The 18450-nt window shown below is 50.7% G+C and overlaps 1 protein-coding gene across 1 annotated transcript in view; it reads right to left on the minus strand.

Moving 5' to 3' along the window:
- Positions 1-5098: 5098 nt before the first annotated feature.
- Positions 5099-18450, minus strand: part of LOC144670177 (transmembrane protein 151B-like) — a 35033-nt gene continuing 21681 nt past the window's right edge. The window contains exon 2 of the mRNA XM_078532651.1: positions 5099-6598. Within this exon, the coding sequence (XP_078388777.1) occupies positions 5246-6598 (1353 nt within the window). The 3' untranslated portion in view covers positions 5099-5245. The remainder of the gene's footprint in view (positions 6599-18450) is intronic.

Below are 18450 nucleotides of genomic sequence, written 5' to 3' on the forward strand. Positions count from 1 at the left end.
CAAGGGGCGTTGGTTAGATTCTCTCTTGTTGGAGATGGTCATTGTCTGGCACTTGTGTGGCACAAATGTAACTTGCCACTTGTCAGCTCAAGCCTGGATATTGTCCAGGTCTTGCTGCATTTGGACATGGACTGCTTCAGTATCTGAGGAGTCGCGAATGGTGCTGAACATTGTGCAATCATCAGTGAACACCCCCACTTCTGACCTTATGATGGAGGGAAGGTAATTGATGAAGCAGCTGAAGATGGCTGGGCTGAGGACACTACCCTGAGGAACTCCTGCAGTGACACCCTGGGACTGAGATGATTGACCTCCAACAACCACAACTATCTTCCTTTGTGCTAGGTATGACTCCAACCAGCGGAGAGTTTCCCCCTGATTCCCATTGGCTCCGGTTTTGCCAGAGTTCCTTGATGCCACACTCAATCAAATGCTGCCTTGTCACTCACGGTTGTGGTTGTCGGAGGTCAATCATCTCAGCTCCAGGACACCACTGCAGGAGTTCCTCAGGGTAGTGTCCTCGGCCCAACTATCTGCAGCTGCTTCATCAATGACCTTCCCTCCATCGTAAGGTCAGGAGTGGGGATATTCACTGATGATAGCACAATGTTCAGTCACTCTCACCTCACCTCTGCAGTTCAGCTCTTATGTCCATGTTTGAACCAAGGCTGTAATGAGGTCAGGAGCTGAGTGGCCCTGGCAGAACCCAAACTGGGCGTCAGTGAGCAGGTTATTCCTGAATAAGTGCCATTTGATTGCACTACCAATGACACCAATCATCACTTTACTGATGATGGAGAGTAGACTGATGGGGCATAATTGGCCGGGTTGGATTTGTCCTGCTTTTTGTGTACAGGGCATACCTGGGCAATTTTCCACATAGCCGGGTAGATGCCAGTGTTGTAGCTGTACTGGAACAGCTTGGCTATGGGCGCGGCAAGTTCTGGAGCACAAGTCTTCAGTACTATTGCCGGATTATTGTCAAGGCCCATAGCCTTTGCTGTATCCAGTACCTTCGGCTGTTTCTTGATATCACATGGAGTGAGTCGAATTGGCTGAAGACTGGCATCTGTGATGCTGGGGACCTCTGGAGGAGGCCGAGATGAATCATTCACTCGGCACTTCTGGCTGAAGATTGCAGCGAGTGCTTCAGCCTTATCTTTTGCACTGATGTGCTGGGCTCCTCCATCATTGAGGATGGGGATATTTGTGGAGCCTCCTCCTGCAGGGAGTTGTTTAATTGTCCACCACCATTCACGACTGAATGTGGCAGGACTGCAGAGCTTAGATCTGGTCTGTTGGTTGAAGGATCGCTCAACTCTGTCTGATTTGTTGCTTCTGCTGTTTGGCACGCAAGTAGTCCTGTGTTGTAGCTTCACCAGGTTGACGCCTCATTTTTAGGTGTGCCTGGTGCTGCTCCTGGCATGCCCTCCTGCACTCTTCACTGAACAAGGGTTGATCCCCTGGCTTTGTGGTACTGGTAGAGTGGGGGATACGCTAGGCCATGAGGTTACAGATTGTGTTTGAGTACAATTCTACTGCTGCTGATGGACCACAGCGCCTCATGGTTACCCAGTCTTGAGCTGCTAGATCTGTTCGAAATCTATCCCATTTAGCACGGTGGTAGTGCCACACAACACGATGGAGGGTATCCTCAATGTGAAGGCGGGGCTTTGTCTCCACAATGGCTGTGCAGTGGTCACTCCTACCAATATGTCATGGACAGATGCATCTGCAGCAGGCAGGTTGGTGAGGATGAGGTCAAGTATGTTTTTCCCTCTTGCTGGTTCCCTCACCACCTACCACAGATCCAGTCCAGCGGCTACGTCCTTTAGGACTCGGCCAGCTTGGTCAGTAGTGGTGCTACCGAGCCACTCTTGGTGATGGACATTGAAGTCTCCCACCCAGAGTACATCCTGTGCCCTTGCCACCCTCAGTGCTTCCTCCGAGTGCTGTCCAACATGGAGGAGCACCGATTCCTCAGCTGAAGGAAGGGGTGGTGGGGGTCCGGGAAGGTGGGTGGTAGTCAAGAGATTTCCTTGCCCATGTTTAACCTGATGCCATGAGACTTCATGAAGTCTGAGGTCAATACTGAGGACTCCCAGGACCACACCCTCCGGCCTGTCCACAAGTTTGCCACCACCACCGCCACTGTGACTGTACTGCCTGTGGGACAGGGAAGGATGGTGATGGAGAAACCCGGGACATTGGCAGAAAGATATTTTCAGGTTTGAATGATATTTCTACTCTCCGTCTGAAATGTTTTAATGTACTTTTGTTCTCAATATTTTTTTTATAATCAATACACTCTCCTCAGAGTGAATTTGGAAACAATGAAGAAGTTTGGGCTGATAAGTTGCAAATAACATTCACACGACTGCCGGGCAATGACCATCTCCAACAAGAGAGAATTTAACTATCTCCCCTTGACATTCAATGGCATTACCATTGCTGAATCCCCCACTATCAACATCCTGGGGTGTTACCATTGACCAGAAACTGAACTAGACCAGCCATTTAAATGCTGTGGCTACAAGAGCAGGTCAGAGGCTGGGAATTCTGCAGCGAGTAACTCACCCCCTGACTCCCCAAAGCCTGTCCACCATCTACAAGGCACAAGTTAGGAGTGCGATGGAATACTTGCCTGGATGAGTGCAGCTCCCACAACACTCAAGAAACTTGACACCATCCAGGACAAAGCAGCCCCACTTGATCGACACCACATCCACAAACATTCACTCCCTCCACCACCGATGCACAGTAGCAGCAGTGTGTGTACCATCTACAAGATGCACTGCAGCAACTCACCAAGGCTCCTTTGGCAGCACCTTCCAAACCCTTGACCTCTACCACCAAAGGGATAAGGGCAGCAGGTGCAGTGGGTACACCACCACATGCAAGTTCCCCTCCAAACCACAAACCATCCTAACTTGGAAACCTATTGCTGTTCCTCCACTGTCGCTGGGTTAAAATCCCTCCCGAACAGCACTGTGGGTGTTACCTACGCCACGTGGGCTGCAGAGTTCCAAGAAGGCAGCTCGCCGCCACCTTCTCGAGGGGCAATTAGGGATGGGCAATAAACTCTGGCTTGGCCAGCGACCCCCACATCCCGTGAAAGGACTTTTTAAAAACGGGATCTCAAACCGAATGAGTGGCACGTGGGGCTGGGCAAGTTTCCTTCACTTAATCTGGCCCACACAATCCTAGCTGTCCAAGAGAAGAAAAGCCAACAGCCTCTGACAGTGGGATATTTGCCGTGCTTTAACAGGAGGACTTTAAGAAGAAATAAGTGCATAAATATAGTCTTCCTCACCCCTCTTACGTTAACGTTCAGCACTACACCGAACAAGGTCGCAGCAATTCAAACACCTCCAAATATTAATGATTTATTTAAATGTGATTCAAGCAACGAGTTCTGTGTGTTCAGTTGAGGCAAAGGATGGTCGTCCGCCTGTGAAAGTTAAATGTTGATCCGGGGCGACGTTCAGCCAGAGTGCAGTCCGAGGAGAGCCCAGCAAGAGGCTTGAGTAATCGCAAACGCCAGCACAGGAAACACTTCGTGTTATCCAATTACCCTACCGTCAGTGGGGAACCTAGTTAGAAAAACCACAACCTGATCAGGCAGATGGGATTTATGAAAGGGGAATCGTGTTCGACAAATCTGTTGGAGCGTTTTTTTTTTGAGGGTGTCACCCAGCAGTGCGGGTAAAGGGGAACCGGTAGATGTGGCATTCCTGGATTTACCAACAACAAAAAAAAATAAGCCTTCGAGAACGTGCCACACAACACCAAAAGTTCATGGGATTGGGCGGGGGGGTGGGGGGGGGAGAACGTGTCAGCGTGGATTGAAGATTGGTTAGTGGACAGAGAACAAGAGTTTTCATAAATGGTTGATTTTCGGGGGTTGGCGAACTGAAACTAGCGGAGTGCCACAAGGAGCTGGTGGAGTACAATGTGGGCAAATGTGAGGCTGCTCACTTCACCAGGAACAGTGAAAGAGCAGGATATATTTCACACGGTGACTGGGTAATGCTGGTATTCAAAGGGACTTGGATGTCACAACGTTAACGTGCAGGGTACCACCAAGCAACGAAGGACACAAATTGTGTGTTAGCCTTTATTACAATAGGATTGGAGTATAAGACCAGAAAAGACTTACTACAATTACATAGGGCCTCGATCAGGCCACACTTGGAGCACTGTATGCAGCTTTGGTCTCCTTACTCCTGGAAGGATTTAATTGCCTTACAGGGAGTGCAATGAAGGTTCAGTAGACTGATTCCTGGGATAAGGGGATTGTCCTATGGGGGATGATTAAGCAAACTAGGCCTAGATTGTATGGAGTTTAGAAGGAGGGGAGATGATGTCATGGAAATACATAAAATTCCAAGAGGGTTTGACCGGATGGACACTAAGATGTTGATTCTCCAGGTTGGAACATCTAAAACATAAGTGGCGGGGTGCGGTGGTGGGGGGAGTGTGGGCATAGTCTCAGGATAAAAGGGTCGATCATTTAGGGCTGAGATAAGGAGAAATGTCTTCTAAGGGTTGTGAATCTTTGGAATTCTCTACCCCAGAGGGTTGCAGAAGCTCCATCGTTGAATATATTTAAGGCTGAGACTTTTGGTCTCTCAGGGAATTAAGGGATATGGGGAGGCGGCAGCTAGGAGGAGTTTCAGCCCAAGGTCAGCCATGATCAATGTGAATGGCGAAGCGGGATTGACAGGCCGTCTGGTCTACTCTGCTCCTATTTCTTCTACACTCGGTTGGGGGTGGGGTGGGGGGGGAAGAAATACAAGACTAATTTGTGCAACCCGTCCTCGTCATTTAACCCTTTTATCCCCGGTATCACTCTGGTGAATCTGCACTGCAACCTCTCCTAGGCCGATATATCCTCCCTCTGTGTGGGTGGCCAGTGTCCGATGAAGCTGGAGCTCGGCAGGAGTCCGCGTGTCCGACGTTCAGGGATATCTCCACTGCCTCCCGTTGAGTCTCTCTCTCTGGGGTTCAGTTCCTCAATCAAACGGTTGTCATGTCGGAGTGAGTGAATGGCGTGAACGATGGCCAGTCAGTGCTTTTTTTTTCTTGAAAAGTTTTTGGTGAGTTTTCCCCGTTGTGAGGTTCAAACCAGTGAGGGGAGTGTCGGGTGGGGGGGGGGGGGGGGGGGGGGGGGGTGGTGGGGGGAGGTGGCTCAAAGGTCATTGGTCAAAGGCCTCCGGCGCTGGGGGGGGGCGGGGGTGAAAGTTCACAGCAGAGTGTCCGGCCCGGGCCCGTCCTGTTGCCGGGGCCGGTGCCCTCGGCAGCCGCTGCCCGCGTGCACGATGAGGCGCGGGAAGTAGATGGCGTCCCGGTAGGAGGGGGGCTCCTCGGCCGAGAGGCCGCCCCCGCCCTCCCCGCCGAAGCGGCCGCTCAGGCTGCGGAAGAGGCAGGCCCGGCCCGAGCTCTGCAGCCGGCCCAGCGAGAAGCGGCTGCGGCTGAAGGGCAGGCGGGCGGCGGGCTCGCGGGAGGGCAGCGAGGAGCTGCTGACCGTCCGCCGGCAGCGCTGGCACCGCTGCAGGTAGGCGGCGGAGGAGGAGGCCTCCATCAGCATGGCCTCTGAGTAGCTGGGCACCAGCTGCTGGTTGGAGCGGATGTGCCACTCCAGCTCGGTCATGTCGATGGTGTTGACCCGGGAGATGCGGCGGCCGTAGGGCCCGGCCTCCTCGGGGGTCAGCAGCAGCCCCTCGTCCAGGCCGAAGAGCTTCTCCACGTGGTAGTGGACGTAGGCCGTGCGGTACTCAGCCAAAACCCGGAGCGGCCACGAGAGCACCAGGAAGGAGAGCGTCCAGAAGATGTAGCGGGAGACGTACCAGGGCGGGTTCTTGGGGTCGGAGAAGGCCACCATGTGCTCCTTGAAGTCCACGTTCTTCAAGTGCATTCCCTCGCGGGCCTCCATGTAGTCGTCCAGGCCCTCATTCTCGCTGAAGAAACGAGCCCGCTGGGTCAGGTAGGAGGTCTCTGACTCGGCGCTGGCAAAGCTGAAGCACTTGGTGAAGCGGAGCTTGGTGGCCGGGTACTCGCTGAGGCCCAGCAGCTCCTTGGAGATGTCCCTGACCCCGTGCTGGGAGTAGTCGAACTCGGACTCGGAGAGGTGGGTGTTGACCCGCTCGTGGTAGACCTGCGTGGTGGTGTAGGCATCGCCGTTGCGGTAGCGCGTGACCTGCCGGGTCCTCCGGATGTAGTGGTAGCTGATGGCCTTCCACCAGATGCAGGGGGTGGCCTGCTGGAGGCGTTGGATCCGCTCGTACACGCTGTTGACATCGACCTTGTGCTGCATCTCGTTCTTGGTGTAGCAGTGCCAGCACTCCACCAGGTAGACCACGTAGAGCATCATGAGGAAGGCCAGGGGGATGTACACGTAGCCGCTGGAGCAGGGGCTCTCATGGTAGATCATCGACTCGCCGCCGTATGGTTTGTTGAAGGCCAGTCGGGTCACCTTGGACAGGTGGCACCAGGTCACCACACCGAAGCATCCGTACATCAGGAGGGTCAGGACCAGGCATTTCCAGTGAGACTCCCGGCACAGCGAACCACTCAGGGACTGTTTCAAGGGCCGCTGCTGCTTTGGAGACATCCCAGGTGCAGGGTTGGCGGGGGGGGGGCGTCATTGGTGGGAAGTGGAGAGAAAAGCAGAAAATAGTTTAGTTACAAAATTGCTCTTTGTACGGCACTTAATCTACCTCACAACATTCCACAATCAGTTAAAGGCTATTACTCCCTGTTTCTGGTGAAAGCCAAGAAAATGTTGGGGACATTTAGAGGTCAATTGCTGCAACGGAGGTGTAATATACATATTTGAGGGCAATTAGAGGTCAATTGCTGCTACTGAGGTGTAACACAGGGTGAGGAAATTCAGTGGTCAATTTCTGCTACTGATGTGTAATGCACAGCTTTGAGAACAATTAGTGGTCAGTTGCTGCTACAGAGGTGCAATGCACATCTTTGAGTGCAATCAGAAATCAGTTTTGCTGCTGAGGTGTAACACACATCTTTAAAGGGTAATTAGAGGCCAATTGCTTCTACTGAGGCGTAACACATATATGGAGAGGACAATTAGAGGTCAACTGCTGTTACTCAGGTGTAATGCACATCTTTGAGGTCAGTTAGAGACTAATTGCTACTACTAAAAACATCCTTAGGTCAGTTAGAGACTAATTATTATAGAGGAAAGTCAAGGAATTTACTGAGGTCAGTTAGAGGTTAATTGTTATTAGAGGGAAATTTGAATCTAGTATGTCGGCTGCTTGTAAATCTCAGACAGCTACCTAAGGAACAGACAAATAAATAAATTATTTCTTTAGTATATTCCTTTTCTAAAAAAAGGAACTGTAAGGAACATATCTTTCTATTTCCTGTTGGACTGTGGTAAAATTACAATGGCTGCAGTTGAAAGACATCGCCACTGGAACAGGATGAGAAATATATACAATGTTGCAGTCCTGGAACAGAGTATGCTATGAAAGATAGGATGGTGCCAGAAAGGAGTCCTGGACCAAGGGAGCTGCCTGACAACAGCATTTTAATTGGCTCCTGACCAGGTCTTGTGTGAGCACAGCAGAATAGTTCCTAGCCTGAAAGGAACTAGACATAAAAATCTCTTCCTCCTGTGTGTGGAAGATTCCAGTAATTCCACAGTAATAGCTAGCTGGTTTTTCTCTCTCCTCATATCTCTATAACCTGCTCTCTCTCTCTCTCAAAACCCCGGTCAAAAGGCAAAGGGGAAAATCACTGTTCGAGACACAAAGGCAAGTACACAATCAGCAAACTATGGACCACCTCGTGTCATTAACAAAGAACTGAAAGGAGTTTGAAAGGCATCGATCAAAATCAACCCATCGCATCCTGTGCTCTGGAATTGGTGCTACTGAACTGTTTTATCCCACCCTTAAAATCCATGTTTTGTGTGTCTTGTATGTGTGTGTGTGTGTATAGGAATTTAAGAAGGGGGTAAGAGTTTAAGTTATAATGTTAGAAATTAGCAGTTCATATTTCTTTCTTTTGCCACTGCTTAATGACAGTTTGTTCAATAAACAGTTATTTACTTATTAAGTTTACAAACTTGGTGCTCGTATTCTGTTAACCTAAATTAAACAGTCGGGTAGAATTGGGGCAATCTGGTGGTTTGGTCAAACATTTCACATTTGTTACGGCTCTGGGAGCAGTGGGGCTGATATTATAGCGCACTATCCCCAGCAAGTTGTGACATAATAGATTTATTAATATATTTAAGGTAATAAGGTGCCTTATGCTGACTCATTAATTTATGGTGGATGCAACTAGCTACTAAACCTCCTGTGGCATTGCTCAGTTACTTAGTGATTACACAGCTGGGCAAAAATGCCTGGTTGGTGGGCAGAATTAGGTAACGTGTAATATATATATTGTAACCGGGTACATTGTGACAGAGTAAGAGAGATACCATTACACCTTTACGGGAAAGATTTTAAGTTTTAGATTAATACAGGGCTATGGGTAGAGAGCGGGGCAGTGGGATCAGTTTGGGATTGATACAGGGCTATGGGGAGCGAGCACAGGGCAGTGGGATTAGTTTGGGATTGATACAGGTCCAAGGGGAGAGAGCACAGAGCATTGGGATCAGTTTGGGATTGATGCAGGGCCAAGGGGAGAGAGCACAGGGCAGTGGGATGATTTTGGGATTGATACAGGGCTACGGGGAGAGAATGGGGCAGTGGGATTAGTTTTGGATTGATGCGGGGCCATGAGAGTGAGTGGGGCAGTGGGATTAGTTTGGGATTCATACAGGGCTATGGGGAGCGAGCGGGGCAGTGGGATTAGTTTGGGATTGATACAGGGCTATGGGAGTGAGTGGGGCAGTGGGATTAGTTTGGGATTGATACAGGGCCAAGGGGAGAGAGCGGGGCAGTGGGATTAGTTTGGGATTGATACAGGGCTATGGGGAGAAAGCAGGGGCAGTGGGATTAGTTTGGGATTGATACAGGGCTATGGGGAGAAAGCAGGGGCAGTGGGATTAGTTTGGGATTGATACAGGGCTATGGGGAGAAAGCAGGGGCAGTGGGATTAGTTTGGGATTGATACAGGGCTATGGGGAGTGAGCGGGGCAGTGGGATTAGTTTGGGATTGATACAGGGCTATGGGGAGAGAGCGGGGCAGTGGGATTAGTTTGGGATTGATACAGGGCTATGGGGAGAGAGCGGGGGCAGTGGGATTAGTTTAGGATTGATACAGGGCTATGGGGAAAGAGTGGGGGCAGTGGGATTAGTTTGGGATTGATACAGGGCTATGGGGAAAGAGTGGGGGCTGTGGGATTAGTTTAGGATTGATACAGGGCTATGGGGAGAGAGAGGGGCAGTGGGATTAGTTTGGGATTGATACAAGGCTATGGGGAGAGTGCGGGGCAGTGGGATTAGTTTGGGATTGATACAGGGCTATGGGGAGAGAGTGGGGCAGTGGGATTAGTTTGGGATTGATACAGGGCTATGGGGAGAGTGCGGGGCAGTGGGATTAGTTTGGGATTGATACAGGGCTATGGGGAGAGAGCGGGCTAGTGGAATCAGTTTGGGATTGATACAGGGCCAAGGGGAGAGAGCAGGCAGTGGTATCAGTTTGGGATTGATACAGGGCCAAGGGGAGAGAGCGGGGCAGTGGGATTAGTTTGGGATTGATACAGGGCTATGGGGAGAAAGCAGGGGCAGTGGGATTAGTTTGGGATTGATACAGGGCTACGGGGAGAAAGCAGGGGCAGTGGGATTAGTTTGGGATTGATACAGGGCTATGGGGAGAGTGCGGGTCAGTGGGATTAGTTTAGGATTGATACAGGGCTATGGGGAGAGAGCGGGGCAGTGGGATTAGTTTGGGATTGATACAGGGCTATGGGGAGAGAGCGGGGCAGTGGGATTAGTTTGGGATTGATACAGGGCTATGGGGAGAGAGCGGGGGCAGTGGGATTAGTTTAGGATTGATACAGGGCTATGGGGAGAGAGCGGGGCAGTGGGATTAGTTTGGGATTGATACAGGGCTATGGGGAGAGAGCGGGGGCAGTGGGATTAGTTTAGGATTGATATAGGGCTATGGGGAAAGAGTGGGGGCAGTGGGATTAGTTTAGGATTGATACAGGGCTATGGGGAAAGAGCGGGGCAGTGGGATTAGTTTGGGATTGTTACAGGGCTATGGGGAGAGAGTGGGGCAGTGGGATTAGTTTGGGATTGTTACAGGGCTATGGGGAGAGAGCGGGGCAGTGGGATTAGTTTGGGATTGTTACAGGGCTATGGGGAGAGAGTGGGGCAGTGGGATTAGTTTGGGGATTGATACAGGGCTATGGGGAGAAAGCAGGGGCAGTGGGATTAGTTTGGGATTGATACAGGGCTATGGGGAGAAAGCAGGGGCAGTGGGATTAGTTTGGGATTGATACAGGGCTATGGGGAGAGTGCGGGTCAGTGGGATTAGTTTAGGATTGATACAGGGCTATGGGGAGTGAGCGGGGCAGTGGGATTAGTTTGGGATTGATACAGGGCTATGGGGAGAGAGCGGGGCAGTGGGATTAGTTTGGGATTGATACAGGGCTATGGGGAGAGAGCGGGGGCAGTGGGATTAGTTTAGGATTGATACAGGGCTATGGGGAGAGAGCGGGGCAGTGGGATTAGTTTGGGATTGATACAGGGCTATGGGGAAAGAGTGGGGGCAGTGGGATTAGTTTGGGATTGATACAGGGCTATGGGGAGAGAGCGGGGGCAGTGGGATTAGTTTAGGATTGATATAGGGCTATGGGGAAAGAGTGGGGGCAGTGGGATTAGTTTAGGATTGATGCAGGGCTATGGGGAAAGAGCGGGGCAGTGGGATTAGTTTGGGATTGTTACAGGGCTATGGGGAGAGAGTGGGGCAGTGGGATTAGTTTGGGATTGTTACAGGGCTATGGGGAGAGAGCGGGGCAGTGGGATTAGTTTGGGATTGTTACAGGGCTATGGGGAGAGAGTGGGGCAGTGGGATTAGTTTGGGGATTGATACAGGGCTATGGGGAAAGAGTGGGGGCAGTGGGATTAGTTTGGGATTGATACAGGGCTATGGGGAAAGAGTGGGGGCTGTGGGATTAGTTTAGGATTGATACAGGGCTATGGGGAGAGAGTGGGGCAGTGGGATTAGTTTGGGATTGATACAAGGCTATGGGGAGAGTGCGGGGCAGTGGGATTAGTTTGGGATTGATACAGGGCTATGGGGAGAGAGTGGGGCAGTGGGATTAGTTTGGGATTGATACAGGGCTATGGGGAGAGTGCGGGGCAGTGGGATTAGTTTGGGATTGATACAGGGCTATGGGGAGAGTGCGGGGCAGTGGGATTAGTTTGGGATTGATACAGGGCTATGGGAGTGAGCACAGACTAGTTTGGGATAATTTGGTGATAAGGGTTACACTGCCACTGTCGTGACTCGGGTGAGACGAGGGAGATTTCTGTAACGGGGTCAGGGTGGGAGGTGGGGGTTGGGGGTTTGGGGGCAATGTCCTCCCCTCTCAGCCACGTTTCCATTAAGGCCGTAATCCTGATGCAATCGCCCACAATAAGTTCACGAGGTAAAGTGCCTGGTTCACCAGTGAATGGACGTTCTGCACAGAGTGGGGGCAGTGAGAGCTGACGGGTGCGGAGTTAGGAGCTGGGAGGAGTGAGGAGGGGGGCGGCGGAGGTAAGAAGCAGGTTGGCAGGATTAGCGCGCTCGGCTGTAAAGCTGGGCGAAATGGCGTCAGATGGCGGGCAATTGGGTTGCTGCGTGTGGGGAGGGAGCTAACAGTGCCTTGATGGACCCTTCAGAGAGAGACAGCGAGAGGAGCTGTAGCGTTACCGAGGAGGGAGTCAGATTGAATTCACAGCATCCCACCGGTGGAAGGACCGAGAACGAGGGGTGGGGGGGAGGGGGGGCGGGGGGGGGTACACAGATTTACGGTAATCGGCAGGAGAGACGACGGGGGCGACACGAGGAAAAACCTTTTCGTGCGGCGAGTGGTTAGGGTCTGGAATGCGCCGCCGGAGCGTGTGGCGGAGGAGGCAGGTTCCATCGAGGCTTTCGAGGGGGGGGCGGATTGGATTGTTATCTGAACGTGCGGGGTTACGGGGAGAAGGGGTGTGGGAATGACGCCAGGCGAGTTTGCTGATTCGACAAGGCAGAATGACCTGGTTGTGCGACTGTGTATCCGATCCAGTCCAGGCCAGTGCTCCGCTGTTTTATGAATTACCCCAGGGGTTGTGGACCGGCCCCTTGATTTGGCCCCCACGGGAGATTTTGCCTCCGCTCAGCTCAGCTCGGAAGCCTCGAAGGCAAGACAGACGCGTAGCATCCTGCCTGCCCTCAGAAGCTGCATCTGAGTCGCAGTGTTATCAGCAAGCAGCTCTCGCTGCAGGCAGATTCCTCTCCCCTCTCCCTCTCCCAGCCTGACTCCGTGCATTATTAAAAATTCATCGCTCCAAAAATAGCAACCAGGCTGCCAGCTCACTGCCCCTCTTCCCTGCGCTTGCCAAGCAAGCTGCCTCCCGCCGTGCCCAGCTCAGAGACTTGGCTGCACGCCAGGCAGGGGCAGGAAATAAAGATCCGCGGCCCGGAATTCGCCGAGCCACAAACTGCCGGCAACTTTGCGGCGGAGGGGCAGAAACCCCCTCCGTCGGCGAACGGCTACAAGTTAACCGGACGTGCGGCGGTTGCTCTGCCGGATGCCTCACGGAAATGGCAGCTCGTCCCCCGGGGAGCCTCCCCGTGAATTTCAGGCCGTCGCTGCATTTTCACATTTTTTTAAGAGATAGAAAGGGTAAGAGAGAGGCAAAAGTGGGCATTGGGCCGCTGGAAAACGGCGCTGGAGAGGTAGTAGTGGTGGGGAACAAAGAAATGGCGGAGGAGCTGAATGGGTACTTGGCGTCAGTCTTCACGGTGGAAGACACGAGTGACATCCCCAAAAGTTCAAGAGATTCGGGAGCGCAGAGGTGAGTCCGGTGGCCATTACCAAGGAGAAGGTGCTAGGAAAACTGAAAGGCCTGAAGGTGGATAAATCATTTGGACCAGATGGATTACACCCCAGAGTTCTGAAGGAGATAGCTGAAGAGATAGTGGAGGCGTTAGTGGTGATCTTTCAGGAATCACTGGAGTCAGGGAGGGTCCCAGAGGACTGGAAAATCGCTAATGTAACCCCCCTGTTTAAGAAGGGAGTGAGGCAAAAGACGGGAAATTACAAGCCTTATTAGCCTGACCTCGGTCGTTGGTAAGATTTTAGAGTCCATTATTAACGATGAGATTTCAGAATACTTGGAAGTGCATGGTAAAATAGGGCAAAGTCAGCATGGTTTCATCAAGGGGAGGTCATGCCTAACAAATCTGTTAGAACTCTTTGAGGAGGTAACGAGTAGGTTAGACAAAGGAGAGCCAATGGATGTTATCTACTTGGACTTCCAGAAGGCCTTTGACAAGGTGCCGCACAGGAGGCTGCTCAGTAAGTTAAGAGCCCATGGTGTTAGAGGCAAGGTACTAGCATGGATAGAAGATTGGCTGTCTGGCAGGAGGCAGAGAGTGGGGATAAGGGGGTCCTTCTCAGGATGGCGGCCGGTGACTAGTGGAGTTCCGCAGGGGTCAGTGTTGGGACCACAACTTTTCACTTTATACATTAATGATCTAGATGAAGGAACTGAGGGCATCCTGGCTAAGTTTGCAGATGATACAAAGATAGGTGGAGGGACAGGTAGTATTGAGGAGGCGGGGAGGCTGCAGAAGGATTTGGACAGGTTAGGAGAATGGGCAAAGAAGTGGCAGATGGAATACAACGTGGGGAAGTGTGAGGTCATGCACTTTGGTAGGAAGAATAGAGGCATAGACTATTTTCTGAATGGGAGAGAATTCAGAAATCTGGACTGCAAAGGGACTTGGGAGTCCTAGTCCAGGATTCTCTTAAGGTTAACTTGCAGGTTGAGTCGGTAGTTAGGAAGGCAAATGCAATGTTGGCATTTATTTCGAGAGGACTAGAATATAAAAGCAGGGATGTGCTACTGAGGCTTTATAAGGCTCTGGTCAGACCACATTTAGAATATTGTGAGCAATTTTGGGCCCCGTATCTCAGGAAGGATGTTCTGGCCCTGGAGAGGGTCCAGAGGAGGTTCACGAGAACGATCCCAGGAATGAAAGGCTTAACATATGAGGAATGTTTGAGGACTCTGGGTCTATACTCAATGGAGTTTAGAAGGATGAGGGGGGATCTGATTGAAACTTACAGAATACTGAAAGGCCTGGATAGAGTGGACGTGGGGAAGATGTTTCCATTAGTAGGAGAGACTAGGACCCGAGGGCACAGCCTCAGAGCAAAGGGAAGACCTTTTAGAACAGAGATGAGGAGAAACTTCTTTAGCCAGAGAGTGGGGAATCTATGGAATTCATTGCCACAGAAGGCTGTGGAGGCCAGGTCATTGAGTGTATTTAAAACCGAGATAGATAGGTTCTTGACTGGTAAGGGGATCAAAGGTTACGGGGAGAAGGTGGGAGAATGGGTTTGAGAAACTTATCAGCCATGATTGAATGGCAGAGCAGACTCGATGGGCCAAATGGCCTAATTTCTGCTCCTATGTCTTATGACCCTTTAAACTCACTGCAGAAAGTTAGGGCTGGTACTAAACAGCGTAAAGACCCTTTTTAACAGCATGATCGTAGTTAATCACCACTCTTAAAATTAAAAAGTGCGAGGTCTCATTCCTTCAGGTTGCAAATTGTTGGAAGAGATTTTTTTTAAATGTCAATTTTTTTTTGGAAAATTAACTTTTCCTTTCTCTCTCCCTCTTAATCCAATCTTTCTTTTTTTTTTATATCTCTTTCTGTCCCTGATTTGACTCTCAACCAATTTCCTTCCCCGTCATTGCTCTGCTTCGTTTTCAATTCTTTAATCTTATTAGGTGAGGATGGCCCATCATTCACTGAGGTAACAGATGCCCTGTTATTGGCTCACACTTCCCATAACTTTGTGGGAAAAATATTTTTGAACGAAAAGGTACAGGGACAAGTCCAACTAATGGGCCGCAGTGCGAGAGCATGGAATTAGAGAAAGACACGGCAAAAGAGGCCATTTGGCCCATCGTACGTATGCCAACTCTTTGGTAGAGTTATCCTATTGGTCCCACTACCCAGCTCTTTCCCCATAGCCCTGTACATTTTCTCCCCTTCAAGTATTTATCCAATTCCTTTTTGAAAGGTCCTATTGAATCTGCTTCCACTGCCCTTTCAGGCAGCGCTTTCCAGATCACAACAGCTCGCTGCGTTAAAAAAATTCTCTTCATCTTCCCATAAGACCATAAGACATAGGAGCAGAAATTAGGCCATTCGGCCCATCGAGTCTGCTCCGCCATTCAATCATGGCTGATAAGTTTCTCAAACCCATTCTCCCGCCTTCTCCTCATAACCTTTGATCCCCTTACCAATCAAGAACCTATCTATCTCGGTCTTAAATACACTCAATGACCTGGCCTCCACAGCCTTCTGTGGCAATGAATTCCATAGATTCACCATTCTCTGGCTAAAGAAGTTTCTCCTCATCTCTGTTCTAAAAGGTCTTTCCTTTACTCTGAGGCTGTGCCCTCAGGTCCTAGTCTCTCCTACTAATGGAAACATCTTCCCCACGTCCACTCTATCCAGGCCTTTCAGTATTCTGTAAGTTTCAATCAGATCCCCCCCCTCATCCTTCTAAACTCCATCGAGTATAGACCCAGAGTCCTCAAACATTCCTCATATGTTAAGCCTTTCATTCCTGGGATCGTACTCGTGAACCTCCTCTGGACCCTCTCCAGGGCCAGCACATCCTTCCTGAGATACGGGGCCCAAAATTGCTCACAATATTCTAAATGTGGTCTGACCACAGCCTTATAAAGTCTCAGCAGCACATCCCTGCTTTTATATTCTAGTCCTCTCGAAATAAATGCCAACATTGCATTTGCCTTCCTAACTACCGACTCAACCTGCAAGTTAACCTTAAGAGAATCCTGGACTAGGACTCCCAAGTCCCTTTGCAGTCCAGATTTCTGAATTCCCTCTGGCCCTTTTGCCAATTTATCTTCAATCTGTGTCCCTTCTGGTTACCGACCCTCCTGCCACTGGAAACAGTTTCTCCTGATTTACTCTATCGAAACCCCTGGTGGTTTTGAACGCCTCGATTAAGTCTTCTCTTAACCTTCCCTGCCGGAAGGGATATAAACCCGGCCGCAGTAAAATCTGGGTCAAAAATACATTTTTTGGAGAAATGGAATGGGTAACGAAAGTGGAGGAGTGGCGGTGGTGGTATTGGAGAAGAAGGGAATTGTTGCTGAGGGGCAGGACTGATTTACCGGAATAAAAAAAAAGGCTGAGAGAATTAAGATGGTCTGGGACCAAAGATGGGAGGTGTTGATATATCTGGGGTTGCACCAAGGACTCCCATTAAGTATGGGACTTGATCTAACTTTTTTTTTCATTATTCTTTCATGGGATGTGGGCATCACTGGCAAGGCCGACGTTTGTTGCCCATCCCTAATTACCCCTTGAACTGAACATTTCAGAGGGGCAGTCAAGGGTCAACCACATCGCTGTGGGTCTGGAGTCACGTGTAGGACCAGACCGGGTAAGGACGGCAGATTTCCTTCCCTAAAGGGGACATTAGTGAACCAGATAGGTTTTTAAACAACAACCGATGATGGTCGTCATGGTCACCATGACTGAGACCAACTTTATAATTCCAGATTTAATTAATAGAATTTAAATTCCACCTGCTGCCGTGGTGGGATTTGAACCCGGGTCCAAATACCCTCCCCACCGCCCCCAAATGCCCCGCCTTTCCCCCCTCCCCCCAACCACCTGCCCTTCTCTCCCTCCCCCCCAACCCCCCTGCCCTTCCTCCCACCCCAACCCCCTACTCTCCACCCCACCAGCGCATTAGCCTGGGCCTCTGGATTACTAGCCCAGTGATGTTACCACTACAGCACCGTCTGTGTTTCAAGGTGCACAAAGACACTGAAGAGATTCAATATGGCCGTTTGAGAGGGGCGGTGGGGGTAGGGGGTAGGGGGTAGGGGGTTGGCGATGGTGTGTTGGGGTGAAGTGGGGGATGCTCAGATTCCTGCGGGGACAGTCCAATACCTGACCCTGGGGTGGGGTGGTGATTTCTGATGCCCCTATTCTATTGAAGTTAGAAGACTAACAGGAGAATAAATAGGGTCCATAGGATAATTAAAAGGAGTTGACAGGTTAGGTCGGAAGCATCTATTTTCTCTGGTGGGGGCAAGTCCAGGGCAAGGGGGCCAAAGCCTTAAAAGTTGGAGCCAGGCCCTCAGGAAGCACTTCTTCACGCAAGAGGTACACTTCCCAAAACTCAGGACGTCTCTTGTCAGAGGTTAGAAGAAGGAGAGGTGATGTTGTTGGAACACAGAAAAGGTTCTGAGGAGGCTTGACCGGGTGGATGCTGAGAGGATGTTTCCCCTCCTGGGGGAACCCGGAACTAGGAGGCACAGTTTAAAGATAAGGGGTCTCCCACTTTAGACGGAGAGGAGGTGGAATTTCCTCTATCACCGGGTCATTAGTCTGTGGAATTCTCTCCCCCGGAAAGCAGCGGAGGCTGGGTCATTGAATATATTCAAGGCCGAGTTAGACAGGTTTTTGATCGACAAGGGGATCAAAGGTTATGGGAGGACAGACAGCAAAGTGGAGTTGAGGCCACGATCAGATCAGCCATGATCTTATTGAATGGCGGAGCAGGCCTGATGGGCCGAATGGCCTACTCTTGCTCCTAATTCTTATGATCTCTCGGCCCCAAGGTTAGGAAGGCTATTTTCCACCCCGACCCTTAATCGGTCTGTCTGAGTACCTTGCGGTTAGTGACAGGGCTGTCTGAAAGAAAGAACGTGGTAGCATAAGAAATAGGAGCTGGGGTAGGCCATTCAGCCCTTTGAGCCCACTCCCACTCCCTGAGATCATGGTTGATGTTCCACTTCAACACCATTTTCCTGCACTACCCCCCTATCCCTTGGTGCTTTTAATATGTAGAAATCTATTGATCTCAGTCTCGAACATACTCAATGACTGAGCCTCCACGGTCCTCTGGGGTAGAGAATTCCAAAGATCCATTACCCTCTGAGTGAAGAAATTCCTCCTCATCTCAGTCCTAAATGGCCTGGCCTCTTATTCTGAGACTGTGTCCCCTGGTTCTAGACCACCAACCACCCCCACCCACCCACCCCACCCACCCAGCCAGTGGAAACATCCTATCTGCATCTACCCTGTGGAGCCCTTGTAATAATTTTGAGTGTTTGGATGAGATCACCTCTCATTCTTCTAAACTCCAGAGATTAAAGGCCCAGTCTGTTTAACCTTTCCTCACAGGACAATCCCTCCATCCCAGGAATCAGTCTGGTGAACCTTCGTTGCACTCCCTCTATGGCAAGTATATCTTTCCTCAGG

The sequence above is a fragment of the Cetorhinus maximus genome, chromosome 31 (assembly GCF_964194155.1).
Source record: "Cetorhinus maximus chromosome 31, sCetMax3.hap1.1, whole genome shotgun sequence".
In the NCBI taxonomy this organism is placed as follows: Eukaryota; Metazoa; Chordata; class Chondrichthyes; order Lamniformes; family Cetorhinidae; genus Cetorhinus; species Cetorhinus maximus.